The 23,408-nt window shown below is 32.7% G+C and overlaps 4 protein-coding genes across 6 annotated transcripts; 2 read left to right on the top strand and 2 right to left on the bottom strand.

The window, feature by feature from the left end:
• Positions 1–761: 761 nt before the first annotated feature.
• On the bottom strand, positions 762–6,857 carry LOC130979139 (uncharacterized). Of its 3 annotated transcripts, none has more exons than XM_057902504.1 (9): positions 6,618–6,857; positions 6,292–6,422; positions 5,659–5,744; positions 5,232–5,326; positions 4,569–4,665; positions 3,165–3,279; positions 2,900–3,054; positions 2,697–2,822; positions 762–1,758 (listed from the first exon to the last, which is right to left on the bottom strand). In XM_057902504.1, exons 1-9 carry the CDS (start codon positions 6,797–6,799, stop codon positions 1,681–1,683), a joined length of 1,065 nt encoding a protein of 354 aa, XP_057758487.1. In that variant the 5' UTR covers positions 6,800–6,857; the 3' UTR covers positions 762–1,680. The 3 variants fall into 3 exon arrangements, with proteins under 3 accessions (XP_057758487.1, XP_057758486.1, XP_057758485.1); XM_057902503.1 differs by having other exon boundaries at positions 762–1,776; XM_057902502.1 differs by having other exon boundaries at positions 765–1,810.
• Positions 6,858–9,271: 2,414 nt separating this feature from the next.
• LOC130981396 (uncharacterized) lies at positions 9,272–10,553 on the top strand. Its single transcript, XM_057904997.1, has 2 exons — positions 9,272–9,454; positions 9,549–10,553. The coding sequence occupies exons 1-2, from the start codon at positions 9,272–9,274 to the stop codon at positions 10,551–10,553; spliced, it is 1,188 nt and encodes a 395-aa protein (XP_057760980.1).
• A 21-nt stretch (positions 10,554–10,574) lies between these two features.
• Positions 10,575–11,833, top strand: LOC130981397 (uncharacterized). Its single transcript, XM_057904998.1, has 2 exons — positions 10,575–10,940; positions 11,027–11,833. The coding sequence occupies exons 1-2, from the start codon at positions 10,575–10,577 to the stop codon at positions 11,831–11,833; spliced, it is 1,173 nt and encodes a 390-aa protein (XP_057760981.1).
• A 6,950-nt stretch (positions 11,834–18,783) lies between these two features.
• Positions 18,784–20,974, bottom strand: LOC130982281 (cytochrome P450 82A1-like). The gene is made up of 2 exons (XM_057906229.1): positions 19,973–20,974; positions 18,784–19,720 (listed from the first exon to the last, which is right to left on the bottom strand). The coding sequence occupies exons 1-2, from the start codon at positions 20,936–20,938 to the stop codon at positions 19,088–19,090; spliced, it is 1,599 nt and encodes a 532-aa protein (XP_057762212.1). The 5' UTR covers positions 20,939–20,974; the 3' UTR covers positions 18,784–19,087.
• Between the last annotated feature and the right edge of the window lie 2,434 nt (positions 20,975–23,408).

A 23,408-nucleotide genomic window follows, 5' to 3' on the forward strand; every position in this document is an offset into this window, starting at 1 on the left:
ATGTAATTAGGATCACAAAATATCAATTATGATTGATGTTATGAATATGATGAAAGTAAATAGATATTCAGGGTTATTAATTTTTTATTTTTAATTGCTTTATTAATTTTTTAAGTTAGATCTTTTTAAGTTTTGATTATTAGTTTTTAAATTTTACTAACTTTATTTTTATTTTAGGATTTTTTTTAAAGTCGTGTAGCTTTAATCGTGGGTTGTTCGTGCATTACTCATGTTGGTTTTCTATTTCTAAACGTGCTATGTTATTTATGTTTTATGTTGGACTTACTTTTTTTAGGATAGAGTTTTAGGACGGAAGTAGGAGAAGGTTGCGTAGTGATGCCTTCTCGAAACCCTTATTTGCTGGAAAATTGTGGAGTAATAAGGAGTTGCACACTAGAACTACTAGAATTTGATATTTTATTGAATGCGTATTTGTTTTAATTTATGCATGCAGTTGTTTCTTCTATGCAAAAGTGATAAATTTATTTGGTGAATGTCTCTAAATTAAGTAGAAGTTCTGCCGAATTTTCGTTTAAATTGTTTGAAACATGTTCAGTTTGTGAGAAAATGATAATTGGATTTGGTGAAAAATTTTAATTATAGAAGAAACTCTGTCGAATTTTCTAAAAATTTTAATAAGTTGTATTGTTGGTTGAATTCTAGAGTGTTTGTGGCAAAATAATTCCAAATCAACATTTATGAATGTATGATATGGATAATGGTGGACAGAAGGAGGGGGTTATAACCTGAGTTTTTTGAAGGGGTTAACAAGTTTGTTACGTATGTCTTTAACATAGAACTGTTTAGGTCTTAAGAGGTTTCTAGGTATTCGTGCTTTAAGTGTTGGTTAACTAAGTGGTTAGGACCTTTGGAGATAACACTTCATCTTTACCGTAATAGGTTCAAGAATGGATATTGAGTGCAGACAAAACACAAAAAAATAGATGAGTAGGAAATCAACCGATTTGGCTTAAATTTCAATAGGTCTGAAGGTCGATCAATGAGAGATCGAGTGATTAGAAAATTAAATATGTAAGAAATGAATTGTTGAAACATGACTACCACTCCCTATCATGGGTGCAATAGCAACAGAAAGAATGAGGAAGAATTAAGTTTAGAGTTTATAATTGAAGACAAAAACTGAATTGGAAAATTTTGAAATGTATACCACATCAGCTAGCCGTTATAACATTTTAGGTGGCAACAGCAGTGTCAAATCAGCTCTCCGCTTGCTGACTCACATTGGAAATGAGCTCAAAGACCTGTATGGAGCCAGGCATTCAATCTGAATGGTTTAATTAGTGCAATTGAAAACTGAGAAGTAACATTAATGCACAGGCCAAATCTCAATGACACTTTTGGGAATTTAGTCACAAAATTTTCATTCTCACCTAACTTCACTCTTTATCATAACAGTGTCCATTTTTTTAATGTAACTAATGGAGTAATATCCAAAATTTGGTACTTAATAATTTATGCTTCGTCCAAATTAATACCAAAGAAAAGAAATCGACAAATTGTTTCATGATCTTTTAGAATGTTAAACAAATTGCTCCCAAAGCTTTCCCCAATACGTAAGATGCCATTTCGTTTAGCGCAAGAAGCCTTCACCATTCAAAAGGTTACCCAGTCTTTCTGAAACCGCAGCCAAGGTTTCATGGCTCTTACAAAATGCAAATCTTATATATCTCTTCTGGTAGGAACAACTTCCTTCAGAAATTCCATTCGATGATAAGTTTGCGTGAAAAAATCCTTGTCCTGGTACAGCCACCACCCCTGCTTCTAGTATTAGTTTCTTAACAAATTCTACCTGTGAAAAAGAAAAATAATGCAATAACTGTTCGAAGAATTGCACAAAAACCCAATTCAAAAGGACTATGTACTAATTTGGGAGCAGTTATTTTGCTTGCATATAAATAAATACATAATGATTAAGGAAATATCTTTTCAAGTCCTCTAAAATGTTTGGGAAAATTTTTGGTAAAAGGTGGAATCAACATAAAAACATCTTTATGAGAAGCCTATTTTGGGCCTATTTGAAAAACTTCAAAAGTAACTTTGAGTTTTTGAATTATAAAAAGTAGTAGTATTAATGTTTGGTGCAATTTTCAAAATCAAATTGCAGTTTTCTAAAAAACTATTTAGGAGTTTATAAAAAAGTTAAAAAAAATTACTTCTCTTATAATACTACTACTTTTTATCACATTTTTATAAAATAAACACTTTTAGAACTAAAAACCCAAACACAAAATAACTTATTTATAAACAACTTTTAATATAGTCATTTATTGTTTAAGCTATTTTTTCAAAAAGAACTTAATTAAGTTGTTTACCAAACTGGGCCTTAGTTGCATATAATCATGTTTTTTTGGTTTTTACTTCATATTTTCACTGTTTTCTTCACAAGAACATTGAAAACAAAAAACACTAAAAATGAAAACAAAAACTAGAGATGCAAACCAAATACAGAAAATTTTAATCTTTTAGAAAAAAGATCTATTTTATTATAACATAAGATATGTTTGATCATATGAAAAGAACTTTTAACATTACATCCAAACATAAAACAACTTTTACTTTTTCAAAAAATCTTTCAAAAACATCTTGAAGAAACTCATCCAAATGAACCCCATGAGTCTATGACAATTAAAATAGCTCTAAACTAGTAGCTAGAAAAGTTTAATGAGTTGACATACATCAGATAGGTGGCAATCTTCTGGAAGCTCCGCAAACAAGAAAATGGAACCTTGAGGTATAAACTGTATCTTGAAACCTACTCCAGCAAGCAACTTGACAATAAAGTCTCGTTTTGATTGATAATCCTGAGTATATAGATAGAAATGTAAGAAGCATGGGAAAAATAGTTTTACATTTCCTCAAAGTGCTTCTGATGTCTTACACTTTTCAATGTTTGAAAGTATTCTGGGGGACTTCTCAAAGCAGTCAATGCAGCTTCCTGAAATGGCGCTGGTGCCGAATCCGTAACTTTGATATGAATATTTCTGATAGCAGATGCAAGGAAAGCAGGTCCAATTGCCCATCCAACCCTCCAGCCTGATGTATGACAGACCAATAGTCAGTGAATGTAATTTATTCAAAATGATGCAGGAACCGAAAAAAAAAAATTGCAGGCTTCGTGGTTTTATGAAGCTTTGATTTGTTACCTGTAACACTAAATGTTTTAGACAAAGACGATGTTATAACAGTCCGCTCTTGCATTCCTGGAAATGTGGCAAGGGATATATGTTTCACGGTGTCGTATGTTATATGCTCATATACCTGCAGAAAGCATGATAAATGAGGCAAGGAATTCCATTATGTACATATATTCAACTCTTGCAGAGTTAAAACTCCAAGCAAATTCTTGAGAAAACTTTCAACTCTCCCAAGAGAGACTTGCTAAAAGACTCGTAACAAGTCCTCTCTCCTTTATAATTATCATCGGCTAATCTGCTAACTATAATTAGTGGTATCTTAACCATGTAAAGAGAGAGATAAGCATCAATTTGGTCCCTGAGTTTTCACTCAATAATTAGTTTGGTCTCTAAATTTTATAACAATGGATCAAATTGGTCATTTCATCACCAATTTGGTAAATAGGTTACTTATGTATGCAGTTAACTGCTACTGTGGCAGCCTAATAGTTAGCTAACATTGCACTAAAGGTGAGACTTAATTTGGTCTCTTAAGGGACTAAATTTTATAGATTCGAATGACTCAATTTAGTCAATTGAGGGATCAAATTGAGCCTACACCTTTAGCGTAGTGGAGCTAGCCATTATGCTGTCACATATCAATTTATTGCACACATAAGTATTTTGTTAACTAGACTAGTAACCAAGGGACGAACTTGATTTATGGTTATAAATCTCACGAACCAAAGGGAGCATATTAAAATCCAAAGACTAAACAAATTATCACATGAAATCTTAGGAAACAAATTGAGCCTTATATCAAAGAGAGTTGATGAGTAATTCTTCCAATGAATATTGCTTTGTAATCCAGTTATAGCACAAGCTTTCTCCACACATGCCGAAATCACCTAAGATAAAAGCCTAACATCTCTTCCATAAAAGGCCAACTCCAACTTACTCTTTAACAAATGTGTTCCTAATGCTATATTGCCTAGTGTAAGCACTTATCCACCACCACATCTTTAACTCTACATTATTAATTTTAATTTTAGTGTTCCCTTTAACTACTCAACATCCGATTCTACATTCTTATAGTTGTGCAATAAAATTTCCGTCAAGTTCGAAGGATCCTTTTTTGTTGTTAATCGCAAAGAACACATAAAATGCTTCTCCATTTCATTCATTTATCTTGGATCCTATGGTTTGCATCTCGCCTTTATTCATCCATCATCTTGGGTAGTAGATCCAACATACATTAATATGAAGCATGAATATCGATTCCAATTCATGACATAAATTAATGTTATTCATCCCCACCCTGACAACCCCCCCCCCCCCCACCCCCCAACACACACACACACAAAAACACTCAAATTGTCTTGATTAAATCTTGAAATTTAAGTTTTACCAGTGCAAAGGAAGGGAACTTCATACTTCATCTGTTATTGCCAGGCAATCTTGGCTGCAGCATGCTCTAGCAATAGTCTCAAGTTCTTCTTTTGTGAAAACTTTGCCAGTTGGATTGTGAGGACTGTTTGAAATTTATGTCAGCATTTTTGTAATCCATAATGTGTAATCCATAATGCGAGACTAAGCATCTTTCAGGCATTTATATTCAAAACTAGTTATAAAAAATAAAATAAGCAAATGAAAAAAAGGACAAAAAGAATTTAGTGAGTAATTGCTATTACTTTCATCGACTTCATATTGAGAAGTTCTGTGAATGTAAAAAATGAATCATAAACTTCAAACCAAGCATGTGTAACTATTGCAATTCCCCTCACAAAAGTTGAGCAAATGAGAAGCAAAATCTTCGGTGAAAGATTTTTATGGAACACGTAACAGCAGAATGCACAGGAAACATGATCTGAAACACATGAATTCTTGTAACTAAAGTTTCTACAGTATCAGGGTAACAGGAAAACACTGATATTGCATCTCTGCTTGATCTTTAAATAAAACAATTTGAAAAGAAAAGAAAAAAGATTTTCGTAATCACTATTCAGATGGTTGTCGCTAGGTACAAACAGCAACACGATCAGAACAAATTCTATGTATGAAATTGAGGGAAACTCATGCATTTGGGTGATTTTTAACCTGTTCAGTACTATGGCTTTAGTTCTCTCCGTTAGTGATCTCAGCAATTTGCTTGGATCCAGAGTCCACTGAGGTGGGTCAAGCGGCACATGTATCTGTCATGTTGGTTAATTAAGCTAATAAAAACAAGCTGCACCAGTGAAAAGATCATTTCACATCAATAACAGACACACAAAATATTGAAGGCCACTAGCTTAGTTTAGATTATCTGCAAGAACGTTTTCCATGCGACATTGCATAAATTAAATTGTGTAGCAAAATGAGGATTTTTTCCTGGTGAAGTGTTATATATAAAAAGAACACACATATGTAGATGACAGTGGTAATCTTTGCTCCTAGTAAAGCTTGCGATAAACTGAAGTATTAAACCTATTAAGACATCTTAGTCCACAAAATTGGATATGAATATTGGTAATAAGTAGCTTACTGGGACTCCCCCTGCCATGGTAATACATCCTTCATATGTTTCATACGAAGGGTCAAACAGTATGACTTCATCACCAGCATCAATTGCTGTGAGAAACAGAACAGAAGATGATTATTACATAGCACAAGAAAGGAATATATAGAATATCTCATCCAAAACACAAAACATTGAAATTGTTATTAGATATAATCAATTCTGCCTTGGTGTTCTAACATCAAATTTTCAGTATAACTTTATAAAGTACATTAAGCAGTTGTAGCAAATAAGATAAAAATCAATTACCTGTCGGTATTCTAATATCAAACTTTAATTAGTTATTTATTTTGGTTTCCTACAGTATCTCCCCACCCATGAGGTGCTACATACACAATACAGATTCAAAGCAGACGAGTGACATTTATTCAAGTGGACGAGTGAGCTCACCCTCAACCAATGCAAGTTGGTTTAAAACTTTAATGTATTAAATTGCATTCTAGTAATTATTCCCTTATCGCGATGCTTGCCAAGAACTACTAATCGAAAAAGGTATCTGATAGCAAAATTTGAACAGAAGCAAAGACATTAAAGTAAGCAACTAAAAAGAAGGATTTTGTTTCTCTTTAGTAGTAACATACAAAATTCATCAGCACATACTTGCGAAAATTGCTGCTGCAAATGCCTCAGTTTGACCACAGCAAATAGCAACGTCCGTTAAGGGGTTGATGTCCAAGCCATGAATTTCCTTCACCATCTGGCTCAGGTGATCACATATGCCTTGCACGTGCCTCAAATTACAAACAAGTACACTATCAATTTATTGTAAAAGTAGCACTTAGCTGAAACAAGGTCAAAAGGTTTTGATACTTTCTATTGACTCTTCTATTTACTCGACATGACGTACTTATCATTATGGATAGGGTTAATTTGGTTGAAGCTCCAGCATGTAACAAACATTGTATGGTAAGGGTTAGAAAGTTGACCTGTACTGGTTGAAGTCAGAATTGATTGCGGAAACGGCAGCGTTTTTTATGTGGAGAGGGGCAGGGAAGTCCGGGAAGCCCTCAGCGAGATTGATGGCATTGCAGCACTGTGCAAGATGGGAGAGTTCTTGAATGGGTGACGTTGTGAGCTTCTTTGCCGCACGGGACAACTTCGCTTCCATCGTTTTCTCAATTTCTTCCTCGTTTTTCTCATCTTGTAGCTTTGAGCTTTCTTATTTATTCCGGACGGATTACCAAATCAGTGTCTCAGCCAAATTGTATACTATACTCTAGTCTATCCCTTTTTTAGTTTAGTCAAATTAATTTTGAAAGATAAAAATTTTTTAATTAAATTAATTTTTTAAAAATTATAAATTAATCATATCTATTATTCAATTAGTCTATTTAGTATTTATTAATGAAATCAAAAATTTATTTTGTTAAAAATTTAAATTTTTTGTATTATCACTATTAAAAATTTTAAATATTATTACAAAATTTTAAATATTTTATTTTATTATTTTTAAATTATATATTATACTGTATATTTAAAAAGTTTTTTTTTAAATTATACATTATGAAAGAATCTCATATATTAGATTATTCTTAGTTTGGCTGTCTGCTTTTATGTATTATATTAGATTTATTTATATATCTTTTTAAAAAGTCATATATAGATAATGTGAATCAATTGAAATAATGTAGAATAATTTGTTGTTATTAAAATTGAATGAAATAGTTACAAATAATTAAATTCTATTTATAATTTTTATATTTAGATAAATACTAATGTTATTTTATGTTGAGTTTAATAATCATTAATTTTATATATACTTAAAATAGGATTAATATTTTTAGTTTTTACTATTAATTTCATACTGACATAGTATGTTCTTAGTGATATTTTTTTTATTAACTAACTTAACAAATTTTGAATAATTAATTATAGCAATAAATTCTAACGATTATTTAATTTAATATAAAAGATATTATAATAATAGAAATAAAATTATTTTTAATTACATTATATATAATATTTTATTTTAATAAAAAATTATAATTATTATTTTTGTTGTTCATCAATTTCAATTTTTTCTCTTTTGATATGAAATTAATTTATTACATATTTTTGTTGTTATATATTTGATAGTTTTGTGATGATGATTTTTCTTTTAAATAATTGTTTTTACGTTCGATTAAAATTATAAAATATTAATTAAATTATTATTTATTAAATTTTTGATAATTTAAATTATTTGAATTAAGCAAGCTAATGTATACTTTTTTTATTCAACCGTGAGTCACTAAATTAGTCATTTGTATAATATATATATATATATATATATTAGAACATAAAATATACATTAAATAAATTTAACAACATATATATTTATGTATAAATATATGGTAACTAATTATTTGTGTGTATATAGCATTTTTATTTTTTATTTTAGCTTGACCATGATGATCATTAATTTCAGTCTTACTTAAATTTTATATTTTTATTGATTGTTATTATTATATTTTTTTGGTGTACTTTAATTATTATTTATTTGCATTGTAAATTTATGTAATAACTATCATTTGCAAAATTTGAAAAAAAAAATATTTTTTTGTTAGGTGTGGCAAAACTACTCAAATTCTGAAAATCACTGTAAGAATTGTCCAAAATGAAGATCTGAATATAAAATTTTTTTTGCAAGACAGAGGTGGAGAATAAAATTTTTCAGAGACAACTGCGAGAACCCCGTGATCTTCGAATTAGGTAAACATACATAATTGTCATTAAAATTTTAGAGCTATTGTAGGTATTTTAGTAATTTCACCTCTCATATATATTTTAGTAATTTTATCGTATGTTATTTTTTTTTAACATAATATAAAATTTTACTTAATTTATAATTTTGGATAATATATATTTATAAGTTGTTCTAATATTTTTATGATTTTTTATTTTTTATTTTGTTTTCAAATTTCATTAAATAGAGAATAGGGTCTTGCAAGAACTTCGAAAAATACATGAAACAGAGATGAAGATAAACATTCTTCCATAGTAGAGATTGAAGATGGAGACAAAAAAAGTAAGAATTCAAGAACAGAGAGTTTGGAGCTGAGGCATTCTTACCCCCACCCTCACCCCCTTCATAAACATTCGATCCCTACTTTTGATACAAAATTTATGATTATTTTAGTTTTTTTTAGATGTCGTCTACTTTTTAAAAAATCAGCTTATACACACCCATCACTCACATATTTTTTAGCTACAATTCATCATAAATAAAAGGGCAAAACACATAAGTAAACCATAGCTAGGTCAATATTATATGAATCAGCCAAATCAAAAATTGGTTCATCAATCAACCAAAGAAGATTTTTATATAATTCGAACCAATTTGGTTCGAACTCAATCTCCATGTAATTCGAACCAATTAGGTTCGAATTACACCTTGTAAAGGTTTGCCAAATAATTCGAACCAATTAGGTTCGAACTTCTACATATAATTCGAACCAATTAGGTTCGAATTACACATTTGCTAAGTAATTCGAACCAATTTTGTTCGATTTACACCTACTATGGTGGTTCAAATTAGTGAGGACCAGAGCTGTATTTATATGGTTTGAACGTGAGTTGGTATCATTAGAGAAGAGGTAAGATGGCTAGTGAGGAGAGTTTCGTAGTGTTGGTTCACCACAGAGGATCCATTAAGAGAAAAACTCATTCCGGTGTGAAGTTCACTGATAAGGATCCTCTCTGTGTTATCGTAAGGCCTACGATGAGGTATGAGGACCTTGTTAGCTCTGTACTGCTAAAACTTGGTCTAGAAGGTGTAAAACGGGTTAAGAAGTTTTTTTTATCGAATTCCAATCAGGGTGCTCTAGGAAACCGTAAAGTACGATTGTTTCACAATCGGGAGTGATGATGACTTGCAGGTCATGTTTCATTGTCGCCGGCAGTTTCCAGAGGTGAGGACACCAAAACTGTTGGCAAAGTTGGTTGATGCCGTGTCCAGCTCGGGGGGTTCGAACCGGAATACCACCACTTTAGCCACGGTAGCCGGTTCTAGCTCAAGACCAGCCGTGGCATCTTCCTCCGTCTCTGCGTACGAGCCGCCCCTCCAACCTGTCGCCTCTCCTTCGTTCGCTGTTGATCTCAACGGGAGTGTAGGCGACGAGGTCGGAGAAGGGAAATATCCGCGGACCTCTTTACAGTGTCTTGTACCGGCTGGGGTTGGAGATGGATTCTTGGATGATCCAGAGGAGGATGATGTCGAGCCGGATATGATTACTGATGACAGTGGTGATGATGTTGGAGCAAGTGAGCCTGCTGGGGCGGGCGGTGGTTCTAGCTCTGGCACGCAGCAGTACCCTCCACATTTTTTCTCTTTGGACTTGGCTGCCATGAGGCAGGAGGGGGTACCTGGGCAGCCGGCTGGATTTGGCGCTAGAGATGCTGAAGGGTCTGCAGGTCTGACAGAGTTTCAGGTTGGTCAGCAATTTCCGGATAAAGAAGAGGCCCTCTTAAGTGTCAAGACTTACAGCATCCATCGAGGGGTACAGTACAAGGTTGTGGAGTCTGACTATCGCCGGTATGTGGGCAAGTGTTCTGAGTTCGGCAATGGGTGCACATGGTTGATTCGGCTTTGTCTCCGACAGCGAAAGGAAGTTTGGGAGGTCAAACGTTACAACGGACCGCATACTTGTCTCGCCACCTCGATTTCCAACGACCACAGGAAATTGGATTACCATGTGATATCGGCATTCATTATGCCAATGATTAGGGCTGACGCATCTGTCAGCATCAAGGTGCTCCTAAATGCCACCGCAACACACTTCGGGTTTAGGCCGACTTACAGGAGGGTCTGGTTGGCAAAGCAGAAGGCTGTTGCCCTCATCTATGGTGACTGGGATGAGTCGTACAATGAGCTCCCAAGGTGAGTGTTAGGAGTCCAGTTGATGATGGCTGGTACTGTTGCAGTCCTAAAGACGAGCCCTGTTCGTGTCGGTGGACAGTTGGACGAGTCTCGAGCTTATTTTCACAGACTATTCTGGACGTTTCCACCGTGTATCGAGGAATTCCGTCATTGCAAGCCCCTAATTAGTATTGACAGCACCCATCTGTATGGCAAGTATGGGGGAATGTTGCTTGTCGCGATTGCACAGGACGGGAACTCCAACATACTCCATGTTGCATTCGCATTAGTCGAGGGTGAGAACGCTGAGTCGTGGTCCTTCTTTCTCTCCCACCTGCGTCAGCATGTGACACCGCAGCCGGGTCTGCTGGTTATCTCGGACAGGCATAACGGCATCAAGGCCGCGCTTGAGGCTCCTGACGCAGGCTAGTTACCTCCGTCTGCATACCGGGCATTCTGCATTCAACATGTTGTGGCAAATTTTGCCCTCACCTTCAGGGCAAAGACGCAAGGAGGCTACTTGTGAATGCGGCGTACGCTAAGACCGAGGTCGAGTTCCATTACTGGTTTGATATTCTTAGGTTCGAAGACCCGGCGATGTGTGATTGGGCGAACCGGATTGAGTATTCGTTGTGGACACAGCATTGTGATGAGGGGCGTAGATTCGGACACATGACGACGAATATATCTGAGTGTGTGAACTCGATCCTCAAGGGTGTACGAAACCTACCTGTGTGCTCGCTAGTGAAGGCAGCATACGGAAGGTTGGCCGAATTATTTGTTCGCAAAGGGATAGAGGCTGAGGCGCAGATGGAAACCGGACAACAATTTAGTCAGCACTTGGTGAAGTGTATAGAGGCCAACTTGAAGACGGCTAGGTGCTTCACCGTTACTGTGTATGACAGAGATAACTCCGAGTTCACCGTCGCAGAGACAACTCCGACTGATTCTTTCTCACTATGTAGCTACAGAGTCTCGCTTGCATCTCAGACATGTGACTGTGGATACTTCCAGGCTCTTCATTTCCCGTGTCCCCACGCACTGGCATGCTGTGCCTACTCACGGCTTACATGGGAGCCTTACGTCCACCACGTGTATCGTCTTAGTTCGGTCTTCAGTGTGTATCGGATGGGTTTCACACCTCCCATTCCGGAGGATTTCTGGCCACCATATGACGGGCCGACTGTCATCCCTGACCCCAATAAGAGGCGTGCGAGAGAGGGTCGGCCGAGGTCCACTAGGATACGGGCCAATATGGACGAGGCAGATCCGAACTGGCCAAAGAGGTGTGGGCTTTGTCGGTAGCCGGGCCACACACGTCGGAGTTGCCCACAGCTCGGAGGAGCAGAGCACACACGAGGGCATGATTAGGTGTTTTGGTGGATTTGGTACTTTTGTTGTTTCAATTTCGCGTTTAGATTCCACTATTATCGATTTTCTTACTTGTAGTTGCTGACTGATAGAATTTGTTAACATCAGTGTGATGTACTTTGAATGGGAATTTAGTTAATGAATATGTTCTTTCTCCGCAGTTTTAAACGAAATGTATGTCTAATGCACACCGGAATAAATAACTCTGCGAGTTTTATTAAACCATGATGCAGAAACTATGTTCATAACTTAAATTACTGTGCGGAACGAATTCTTAGTAATTCGAACCATCTTAGTTCGAATTACTTGCTGGCTAATTCTTCACACTAATTCGAACCTAATTGGTTCGAATTATATGTAGAAGTTCGAACCTAATTGGTTCGAATTATTTGGCAAACCTTTACAAGGTGTAATTCGAACCTAATTGGTTCGAATTACATGGAGATTGAGTTCGAACCAAATTGGTTCGAATTATATAGAAATCTCCTTTGGTTGATTGATGAACCAATTTTTGATTTGGCTGATTCATGTAATATTGACCTAGCTATGGTTTACTTATGTGTTTTGCCCTAAATAAAAGTCACTAAATATCATCGAATTTATTGACGAATTTGCTAAAAAAATCTATTGGTATAAACTTCGCCAGTAACTGTTTATTGGCAAATTTTTTGTCCATCGCTAATTATTGATGAATTTAGCGACGAATATAAACTTTTACTTGACAAAATTCTAGAGCTTGTTATCATCGAATTTTTCTCCCGATAAATATGACGGTAATATATTATTTATTGTTAATAATTAAATTAATAGTTACTAGCGAATTTAACCGATGACAAACTTAATTTTTTTAAAAAAAAGTTTGTTTGAAAATCAATATATAATTTTAAATATTTAAGTTTAATGATTTCTAAACTAACAAAACTTAAAATTTTATAATTTTTTATAATAATTTGTCAATAATTTTTAGTTAAAAGATCACAACTAATTTTAAATATTAAAATTTATTATTAAATTTAAAAGATAAGAAAATTTAATTAAGTAGAAAAATTAAATTTAAAATGTAACAAATCCTCAATTATAAAAATTGAACAAAATTAAACCAAAAATCAAAAGAGCAATACTGATAAGTATTAGATATTAGACTATATTAATACTACTACATTACGTAAAGAATTAATTATATCAAACTATTTATGATACTTGCAATTTGTAAGACTACTCAAAATTAAATCCTCAAGAATCACAACTCAGTATTTTTGCCAACTCCTCTGAATTTTATTGCAATAGTATTATATGATTCCAAATTAATAAAGCTGTCAAACTATACATTTACAATGAACTAAGGATAAATAATTTACTTAACATTTAAAAACACAGATTTAGACAACCAATTTAAGATTTGAATCTATGACCCTCCAACTCAGGTCACAATGTTGCATATTAGTGCGTCAAATGAATTTTAAAGCATACAAAAATTAAAACTTCTAACAAAATAATCCACCACATAATTTAAAGCTCGGAACAAAACAATCCATCACATAATAAAAAATTTAAAATCACAAGCAATATTATCAGTTCTAAATTATTAATAAGTAAATAGTTAATAAAAATAGATAAAATTTCACTCCCTCCGTCTAAAAGAGGCTAAAATGACACTTTTCTCTCTTCTATTTATAAAATAATAAAATATACACTCTCCTTCCTTATTTTTGTAATTCTGAGTTGCCGAGTTCAATTTATTTTTACTTGTTTTGAGTTGATTCTGCTTGTTTTGAGTTGATTCTGTAATTTAATTTGTTAATAATTTTGATTTGTGATTTTGAGTTGCTAGGTTCAATTTATTTTTGCTTGTTTTGAGTTGATTTTGTGATTCAATTTGTTAATAATTATGATTCTGTGATTCTAAGTTGCTGGTTCAATTTATTTTTGCCTGTTTTGAGTTGATTCTGTGATTCAATTTGTTAATAATTTTGATTGTGTGATTCTGAATTAAGGATTCCCTCTCTTGTTGCAGCAGACAAGTGAGGTTAAGGATTCCCTCTCCTGTTGCATCGGGAAATTGGATAGAATGTTAAGGATTTTCTTTGGTTCAATTCCCAACTGTGGTGTGGACGAGTTAGGTTGAGGATTCCCTTTCTTGTTGCATCACAATCTCTTTGATTGTTAAGGGTAGTCGAGCATACTCTAGCATAGTGCTACCTCCAGTGAGAAGGTGACAGGGCAGAGGGCACTCTCCCTCCCAAGACCGGCTTGTGATAAGTTCAGGATGTTCTTCCTGCGGATGCACAACAGAGAGAGAATATTCGGGTTAGCTACCAGATGTGTCGGGTCTGACAGTATAACTGACACGTGAGCTCACAACCAGTAGGACAGGCATACATCATGTGTATTTGTTTGTAATTGTTTGTGCGCGCATAATTACTTAGTTTACCTAATTAATAATCTATTTAACTGCTAATTGTGCTACATGTTATAATTGTTCTCTATTTATGATTGCATTGTATTAATTATTGTTCATGTTTGACCCATTCAAAGACTTGAGACTGAGAATGATAATGATGACTGTTGAAAATGGATGAGACTAGTGGTAATTTAAATCACTCACACCATAGCAAATTAACCATGTACGGATTAGTTAAGATCCTAGGATAATTCCTATAAAATTTGGAGATCATGATTGTCTAGAGGGTTCATGTTTTCTTATGTAGTCATTATTTGAAATTGTTACCCTATTGGTAACTTTTTGAGTTCTCACATGTTGTTGTTATCTTGTTTTTTTTTTAATACAGGACGCAATGCACCTCGGTGAGAGTGCAGACGAAGCGAAGATGATTACTTTTTAGGATTTTATTTTGACACTAGTGTTCTCTCCCTATTTTAAAATTGTATTGTATATGACTTTAATTCCTCTTAAAGGCTTTTTATTGGAGAGATAAGTTTATTATTTTGTATTATCTCTAGTTATGTAATTTTATAGCTGGCCTTTCATTGCCAGTCAAGACTAGTAACTATTATGTATATACTTTATTATGTACCTTCTTATTGAACTTCTGATATTTTCGCTTCTGTATACGATGCTCATGTCCGTGAGCGTTTGACGGCTGACGATATTCAAGTTTTCTTTACGGGCTCCTAGTTTTAATATTATCCTTCTATAATTATATATGTATCTCTAAGTCTAAGTATAGTAATGCCTCGTCATCGTTAATTTACGATTTACGCATAAAACTGTGTGTGATAGGGTGCTACACAAAGTATTTTTCGACAGCATATTGGAAGATCCAAAAATAGCTTCGGGTTCACTCTTTTTTCGTAAACTTCTGATTCATCTTCTTCTTCTTCTTCGTGCCCTACTTCTAACTCATCATAGCTTGACCTCTAAAAATTTGACTATAATTTAGCGCAATCATCTTTGATCTTTGTGCTGGTTTTTCTCCAGAATCATCAAGCATTTGAAACAATAAGTTAGACTTTAGAGATGGGTTTGATCCTCTTAAATTTGACCGGAAATAACCTAAGCAGAGAAAAAGCCTATCCAAATTCTGAATGCTAAGGAGTATAATATATACATTGGCAAGAAACTAAAGAGGTGGAGTGAGGTACTCCACACTAACCACCACCAATGAGCAACAAAAATGGGTAATGACAAAAGTAGAAGATAGTGAAGAAGAAAAGTAGAAAGAAAGGAAGAAGAAGAAGCATTAAGGTTTATAAATGGGGCAGAGACTAAATTGAAGAATTATAATTGACAGTGTAGCAGTGGTTATGCCACATCAACAATCTGCTTGCTGGCTCACGCAAAAAATGAGTTGAAGAACTTGTATGTAGTCTAGAACTCAATATGGGATGTTAAATTAGTGCAATTGAAAATTGAAGGGTAACATTGGTGCACGAGCTGAATTTAGAAGACGCTTTGAGAATTTAGTCTTAGCAATAATTGTCGCTAAACATAGGATTGCGGTAGATTTCTTTTTGTGTCCGTTTGTAAGCATGACAGTTTGGAGAGGATTAAATAAAGAAAACTTTGGAGCAATTTGAAACTATTGCAATTTTTTTTCTTTAAAAATAAATAATAGAATTTTTTGCAATCCAGTAGAAAAAGATTCTTGATAATGTAATAAAATAATACTTTAATCATCTTTAAATTTTTAATTTTTATTAATTATAATTTTCACTATCTTGATTCAAAAATAATAAAAATATTAAAATATAAATTTTGTTAAGTTATGTCTTGAAGACACATCTTAAAAGTACCAAAAAAAATATTTGGCTAAAAGTATTTGAAAAATTAATTTTTTATATATTTTCAATGTATTGAATACAATAAAAATTTAAAAGCTTTTTATTATTATAATATTTTTAATATGTATTTTTAAGGTACAAATTAACTAAATTCTTTATTATTTTATCAATTTATTCATTTTAAAAGAACTTAATCCCAATTTAATAAGGATACTTAATGAAAAAATTATTGCAAAACATATTTTGTCCTAGGTATAGGCTTTTTATATTCAGAAGTTACACACACAAGTTATTCTGGTTTATAAGTTATACAAGTTGGGCCAAACCCAATAAAAATGACACTCACCCATCTGAGCGTGTTAACACACGCACTATTCAACGGTTTTCATTGCACGCTTCGCGTTTCTCCTCTTTCTCTTCCTTCTTCTTCTCCTTCTTCTTTGCATTTTTGCTCCTTTTTCTTCGCGTTTTTCATCTTCGTCATCGTTTTTTATTACTGTCGTTGTTGCTGCATTTTTTCCCTCCTTCTCTTTCTATGGATTTTTTAACATTATGTATTTTTTCTTCTTTTTTTGAGTTTTTCCTCCCAAAAAGAATTACAAGAATATGAAATAAGAAGATGAGAAGGAGGAAGAGGAAGAGTTTTGAATTATGCATAACTTATCAGCACACATACACTGAAAATTCTTAAATAATATACTCAAATAAGCACACATACACTGAAAATTCTTAAACAATACATCCAAATATCTTCGTGTTATACCCAAATATCTTCATGTTACACCCAAATTTGCTGCAAATACAAAAAATGTTTCTTCTAATGCTGTATTTTTTTATCTTCTTTTTTTTCCTTATTTCTTTCTTTCTTTTAGTTGAACGAATGTATGTTCATCATCTTCCAAGTAATTTTGTACCATTATGTGTTTCTTCTTCTTCTTTGTTTGATTTTTTTATTTTTATTCTTGTTAAAAGAGTAAAACAAGAAGAAACTTGAGAAATAACAAGAAAAAAATATGAATAAAAAAAAAAGATGATGATGATGATGATGATGATGATGATGATGATGATGAAAAAGAAGAAGAAGAAGCAAAAGATAAGGAGGATGAGGGAGAATAAGAGTTTTGAATTATGCAGACCTTATTAGTACACATGCACCGAAAATTCTTAAACAATTCACCCAAATATCTTCGTATTACACCCAAATACAGAAAAATATTTTCTTTAATACAAAACTTTTACATTACATTCATTTCAAAACCATCAACGATGAACAACAATTTTCACAAACAAAAACAACATTATTCACCTACAGAATAATAAACTACTAAAAAAATACTAACTAGAATTGAACCACACCTCAGCCACTTGATTGGATTTAAAATAATCAATTTCATTCTGGTTCAATTGACAATATGAATTTGAATTATTTATTATTTTCAACAACGAGATAACTGATGATGGAGGAGAAGGAGGAAAAGGAAGGAGGATAATAAATTCTAATGAAAAAAGAAGGAGAAAGAAGAGGAAGAAGAGGAGGAGGTGGTGTTGGTGAGAGAGTAAAACAAAAAGAAAAAGATGAATAAGAAAAAAAGAAGAAGAAGATGGTGATGATGATGAAAAAAAAAGAAGAAGCAGAAGATGAAGAGGAGGAGAAGAGGAAGAGTTTTGAATTATGCAGAATTTATCAGCACAGATACACCAAAAATTCTTAAACAATATACCCAAATATCTTCGTGTTACATCCAAATTTATTGCAAATACAGAAAAATGTTTCCTCTGATGCTGCATTTTTTTCTTTATTTCTTTCTTTTTTTTAGTTGAACGAATGTAATTTCATCCTCTTCCAAGTAATTTTGTACTATTATGTATTTCTTCTTCTTCTTTGTTTGACTTTTTTATTTTTATTATTGTTAAAAGAGTAAAACAAGAAGAAATTACTTGAGAAGATAAAACAAGAAAAAAAATGAATAAGAAAAAAAAATTGATGATGATGATGACGAAAAAGAAGAAGAAACAGCAGAAAATGAGGAGGAGAGAGAAGAGTTTTGAACTATGCAGAATTCATTAGAACACATACATTGAAAATTCTTAAAGAATACACCTAAATTTACTGCAAATACAGAAAAATATTTCTTCAATGTAGAACTTTTACATTACATTCAATTCAAACCATGAATGATGAAATATTATTCATCTACAGAATCATAAACTACTAATGAAAAAATTAACTAGAATCGAACTACATCTTGAATTATTCATTATCTCCAACAACGAGATAAGGAGGAGAAGGAGGAAAAGAAAGGAAGAGAAGAAATTCTAATGAAAAAATAAGGAGGAAGAGGTGGTGTTGGTGACGACGATAACGAAAGAAGAACGTGCAGCAAGAAGAAAAAGAATAAGAATGTGCAGTAACGGCACGAAGAAGAACGTTTCGCGCGTTGATTGAAACTGTTAAATTAGGAGGCGCGTGAAATCGACGTGCTAGAAGAGGCGTATCTAACGTGAAATAGAATATATGAACTTATATAACTTATATGGATAAAACGCTTGTACGTGGAGAATAATTGTTTTATATTAATACTCATGAGACTGGAGTATAACAATGGGAGTACAATCATATTGAAATCAAACCAAAATTAAACTTAGAAAAAGCACCTGCTACATACATATTAGCTACTAACCACAACAACAATCAATCTATTAATTCGACCCTATTGCATAAAGATTTAATCCATAACCACACTAAGATATTTCAATAGATCAATATCCAACTTCACAAAGTGTAATTTCCAAATTTAAGCCATAGATTTAATACTAGATATCAGATCTTTGTCTGGCATTAATTCCAAATCAAATCTTCTGCATTACACTTCATAGCCTCATATACTTGTACTACACGAACACGGACATATATATAATTTAACAAGATGACAATACTACTAAAGCTTACATGGTTTCATAACAAGCAAGAGCCAAACATGGCTTGATCAGAATCTCAATTGGAGTAGTTTTGGTATAGGATAATCCAAGGATACCAGTCATATCAATTGGTTCATCAGGAGAAGGTTGTAAAATTTCAAACGAGTGCAAGAACCTAGCCAAAGCAAAGTGAATCATTCGAAGGGCAAATGAGATTCCAGGACAAATCCTTCTACCACTTCCAAATGGCAAAAGCTCGAAATGCTGACCCTTAACATCAATGTCTTTGTGAGTTGTGAGAAACCTCTCTGGCTTGAATTCCAAGGGATCTGACCAAATACTTGGATCACTTTGAATTTTCCAAATATTCGCAATTAATCGAGATCCTTTTTTGACATGAAATCCACCTAAAGTGCAATTCTCTATGAATTCCCGAGGTGCTCCAAGAGTACCTGCTGGATACAATCTTAGTGTCTCCTTCACTATAGCTTGAAGATACACTAATTTGTTTAGATCTGATTCTGTTATGCATCTCTCTCTTCCGATTTGGCTATCAAGTTCTTCTTTAACTTTTTTCAATGTACGAGGATTTCTTAATAATAAACATAGTGCCCATGTAAGAGTAACACTAGTTGTATCAGTTCCTCCAGCAATCATTGACTGCAAAAAACACGTTTACCACATTAATTAGAAAAAAAAAAATGCTACTATAACTAATTTTCTCAACAAGATCATTCTGAAAAACAAAACACTGGGTTAGTCAAATGGTGTAAAATCGGTAATAGCCAAATTAGTTTACTCGTTTTAAAGTTTAAACTGAATTACACAACTTTGTAGTTATTCTCACATTTTAAATATGTATTATTAACTCCTAGTAAAATTGTACACAACTACTCTATAATAAACTCATACCATTGTTGTGGCTTTAATTATGGTATCAGCATCAAACCCATGAATCTTCGATTCTCCGAGAATAGAGATCATAACATCCATGAAATCTCGTTCACTGGAAGCTTTTTTCCCGAAATTTATTTTATGCTCCTCCAACCATTCACTCAAAACACTGTCTAATTCCTTAGCAGTTTTTTTCATGGCTCTCTCATGGCCTCCAAAATCCATCCACCTCAACGTAGGAATAGCATCTCCCACAGTAAATAATCCCAAAAGATGCATAAAATCTTTGATTAATTTTAAACACTTTTTCGCTTTTTCCTCGCCGCCAGCCGCCGGCACAGCATCTGCGGTAGCACCACCAAAGTATCTCTTTCCGGCAATCATTCTAAGAACAGTGTTGAAGGTCAGTCGTGAAAACCATTCTTTCATCTCCACTAACACGTAACCGTCATTGTTTTTCTTTCTGGACCAAAGACTATAGAGCTCATTAACAGAGGCTTGAACTTCAGAGACGCGAACATCGCCTAGAAGCTCTATTCGGCGATTCGAGAGAAGCTCTAAGGTTACGATCTTGCGAAGCTCTCGCCAGTATGGACCGTACGGTCCTAAACCAAAAGCGGCGAAGTTGTAGGTAAGGTTCTCCATTGCAATGGTCTTGGGGCGAGACGAAACGGCCATGTCGTTTGTGGTGAAGCACTCTTTGGCGATTTCCCAGTTGCTGACTACTATGGTCTCTGTGCCGCCGAGCTTGATGGTGAAAAGGGGTCCGTATTTGTCAGCCATGGCGCCTAAAGTTTTGTGAAGTGGCTGTGAACCCCGCAACAATGGAAGGTGACCCAGTATAGGCCATGCACCAGCTGCCATTGGAGGTTCTTTGAGGTTACCACCATTTTTGAAGGGTCGGAGAAGTATATAGAGTAAGATTATTAGACAAAGAATTCCGGTTATTTCGGTTGTGTTTAGGTAATTTAAGATTGAATCCATTTTTTTTTTCTCCCTCTCTCTGGATCTGGGTTTGTGTTTGGGGTTGCTAGATATGCCTCTTCTAATTAATATTAATTTAAATAACACTAAATTTTTTAAATTAATATAAAATAATTTTTAAAATTTTTATTTTAAAATAAATTTTATTCAAGAAATTTAAAAATAAATAAAAATTATTAGACTAAAAAACGAATAATTAGCCATAAGAATTGATAGTTTAAAGTATAAATCTTAAAAAAATTATTAAAAAAATTATAAAATTATAAATAAAAATTGAAGTTATAAAAAATTATTAAATTTGTAAGAAAATAAAAGAATATCAAAATATAATAAAATGGAAACAGAAAAATATTATTATAAAATTTATAAAAATAATAAAAAATAAAAATATTTTAATAAAATTTTTGTTAAAAACTTAAATTTTATATAAATTAAAATCAAAATTAAAACAACAATTTTAAAAATATAATAATATTTTTTAATAATGCTAATATTTTTTAATTTATGCTAGTATTTATGTTACAATTTTTAATATATAATAATCTATTCGAAGAATGAAATTATATCTTTTTATTTAAACCGTTTTAAATGTTTTTGTCTGACTTTTCACGTTTTTTTTTTAATATCAAAGACAGATTTTATCAAAAATTAATAAGATGGGGGGTTCACATTGGGATAATAATTACAAGGGTACAGTATGTAACAGTAATATGGATAAGTTCGAACAAAATATCTTATGGAAGAAACTAAAGCTTAGAAAAGGTTATTCATTTCTTGTTTTTGTCTTTAATATTTGGGGTAAATTTTATTTGTATCCCTAACATTTAAATCATCCTATTTGTATCTCTAACATTTGTAAAAGTGATTCAATGTTATCCTGTCATTAATTATACATCATAAATGCTTTAGTTTAAGTTTTAAAAATCTCTTCTTGAAGTTAGAATACAAATATCTAGGATAGAATCGATAATCCATTCCAAAAAATAGCTCATCAAAAGTTGGAACTAATTCCTACAACATTTACATAATTCACTTTTCTAGGGACATAATTGAATCTAAATACAAATAGTGGGTATAATATTAAAATCAAACACATCCAAATGAGACCTAATTGAAAATAAATACATTCAAGTGAGAATAATTGAAAAATATAATCTGATTTGTTAGTATAATTGATAGTAGGACAACATTGAATCACTTTTATAAACATTAGGGACACAAATAGGACGATTTAAACGTTAGGAACACAAATAGAACTTACCCCAAACGTTGAGGACAAAAACGATACTTTACTCTTCATTTCTTCTTCAATCGACTTTCTGGCGATCAATAATCAAGTCATCCGATCGTCTTCCAAGAAGAAAAATTCAAATTAAAAGAAAATTATAAGAGTAAATTGAAATTTAAGTATTTTTAAGTGAATAATTTGGCTATAATTCAACTCTTAGCAATGATACCAAACTTTTATTTCTGACTCTAAGAATTTAAAATTTTGAGTCTTTTGTCTGGAGATACATCACGTCGTGGAGAGAGTGAAAAAGGGGAGGAGAGAGGAAGAGTGTATTTACAAAAATATTCTGATACTTAAATTAATATTTTATATTTAATGTGTTGTATGTTAAAAATAAAATGTTATATTTTTATAAGTAAAATGAAATAGATTGATTACACTTTTGACAATCATTTTCATTGAAGAGAAGTTATAACAGATTAAGACGTTACGATATCTGGTCGAATTGTATCGTTGGGGTGAATTATAGTTCATTAAATTGAATTATAATGTATGATGTCGAGTTATGACTTTTGAGTTGGATTATACCAGCCATATAATAAAAATCGCTATAAAATTATATATTCAATTAAAAATGAGCAAACTAATTAATTTGGTTATTACTAGTTTTACATCATTTGACTAAGCTAGTATTTTGTTTTCTAGAACTATCCTGGTGAAAAAATTAGTTATAGTAGCTTATGTTTCTAATTGATGTGGTAAACTTTTTTTTTGCGTCAACGTTATTTCCTCTTGTTTTTAATTGAATGTTATTAGGTTATCAATTTTGTCAACCAAAAAGAAAAATGAGTAATTTTCTTATTAGATAAATTAATCTTATAGTTGTGTCTTATTTTGTTTTTAATTTACATAACAGTCTTCTTTAAAAGATTGAATTGGTGTTTAAATAAATGGATGACATTCATAATTCACAAGAAATTGAAATAGATAAGCATGACGGTATGAGTGTTCTATGCAGTAGGGGTGTTCAAAATCGAATTGAACCGAATAAAACTGACCAACCGAACCGAAATAATCGAGAATTGAATAAATCGAAAATAAAAAATCGAAAAAATCATATTTTACTATTTTTTATACGGTTCGATTCAGTTTTTGGTTTTAATATTAAAAACCCTAACCGAATCGGTCAACTAAAAATCATGAAAAAACCATTCCCCCCAACCCATCAGATAACCTAAC

Source organism: Arachis stenosperma, chromosome 5 (genome assembly GCF_014773155.1).
Source record: "Arachis stenosperma cultivar V10309 chromosome 5, arast.V10309.gnm1.PFL2, whole genome shotgun sequence".
NCBI lineage: Eukaryota > Viridiplantae > Streptophyta > Magnoliopsida > Fabales > Fabaceae > Arachis > Arachis stenosperma.

Coding starts and splice junctions, on each gene's coding strand:
- LOC130982281 (XM_057906229.1), bottom strand. CDS start 20,938: ATGGATTCAATCTTAAATTACCTAAACACAACCGAAATAACCGGAATT. Junction 19,721..19,972: donor TAATTAAAGCCACAACAATG/GTATGAGTTTAT, acceptor TGTTTTTTGCAG/TCAATGATTGCTGGAGGAAC.
- LOC130981396 (XM_057904997.1), top strand. CDS start 9,272: ATGGCTAGTGAGGAGAGTTTCGTAGTGTTGGTTCACCACAGAGGATCC. Junction 9,455..9,548: donor GTCTAGAAGGTGTAAAACGG/GTTAAGAAGTTT, acceptor GATGACTTGCAG/GTCATGTTTCATTGTCGCCG.
- LOC130981397 (XM_057904998.1), top strand. CDS start 10,575: ATGGCTGGTACTGTTGCAGTCCTAAAGACGAGCCCTGTTCGTGTCGGT. Junction 10,941..11,026: donor GCATCAAGGCCGCGCTTGAG/GCTCCTGACGCA, acceptor CCTCACCTTCAG/GGCAAAGACGCAAGGAGGCT.
- LOC130979139 (XM_057902502.1), bottom strand. CDS start 6,799: ATGGAAGCGAAGTTGTCCCGTGCGGCAAAGAAGCTCACAACGTCACCC. Junction 6,423..6,617: donor TCTGACTTCAACCAGTACAG/GTCAACTTTCTA, acceptor TTGTAATTTGAG/GCACGTGCAAGGCATATGTG. Junction 4,666..5,231: donor AAAGCCATAGTACTGAACAG/GTTAAAAATCAC, acceptor AATTTCAAACAG/TCCTCACAATCCAACTGGCA.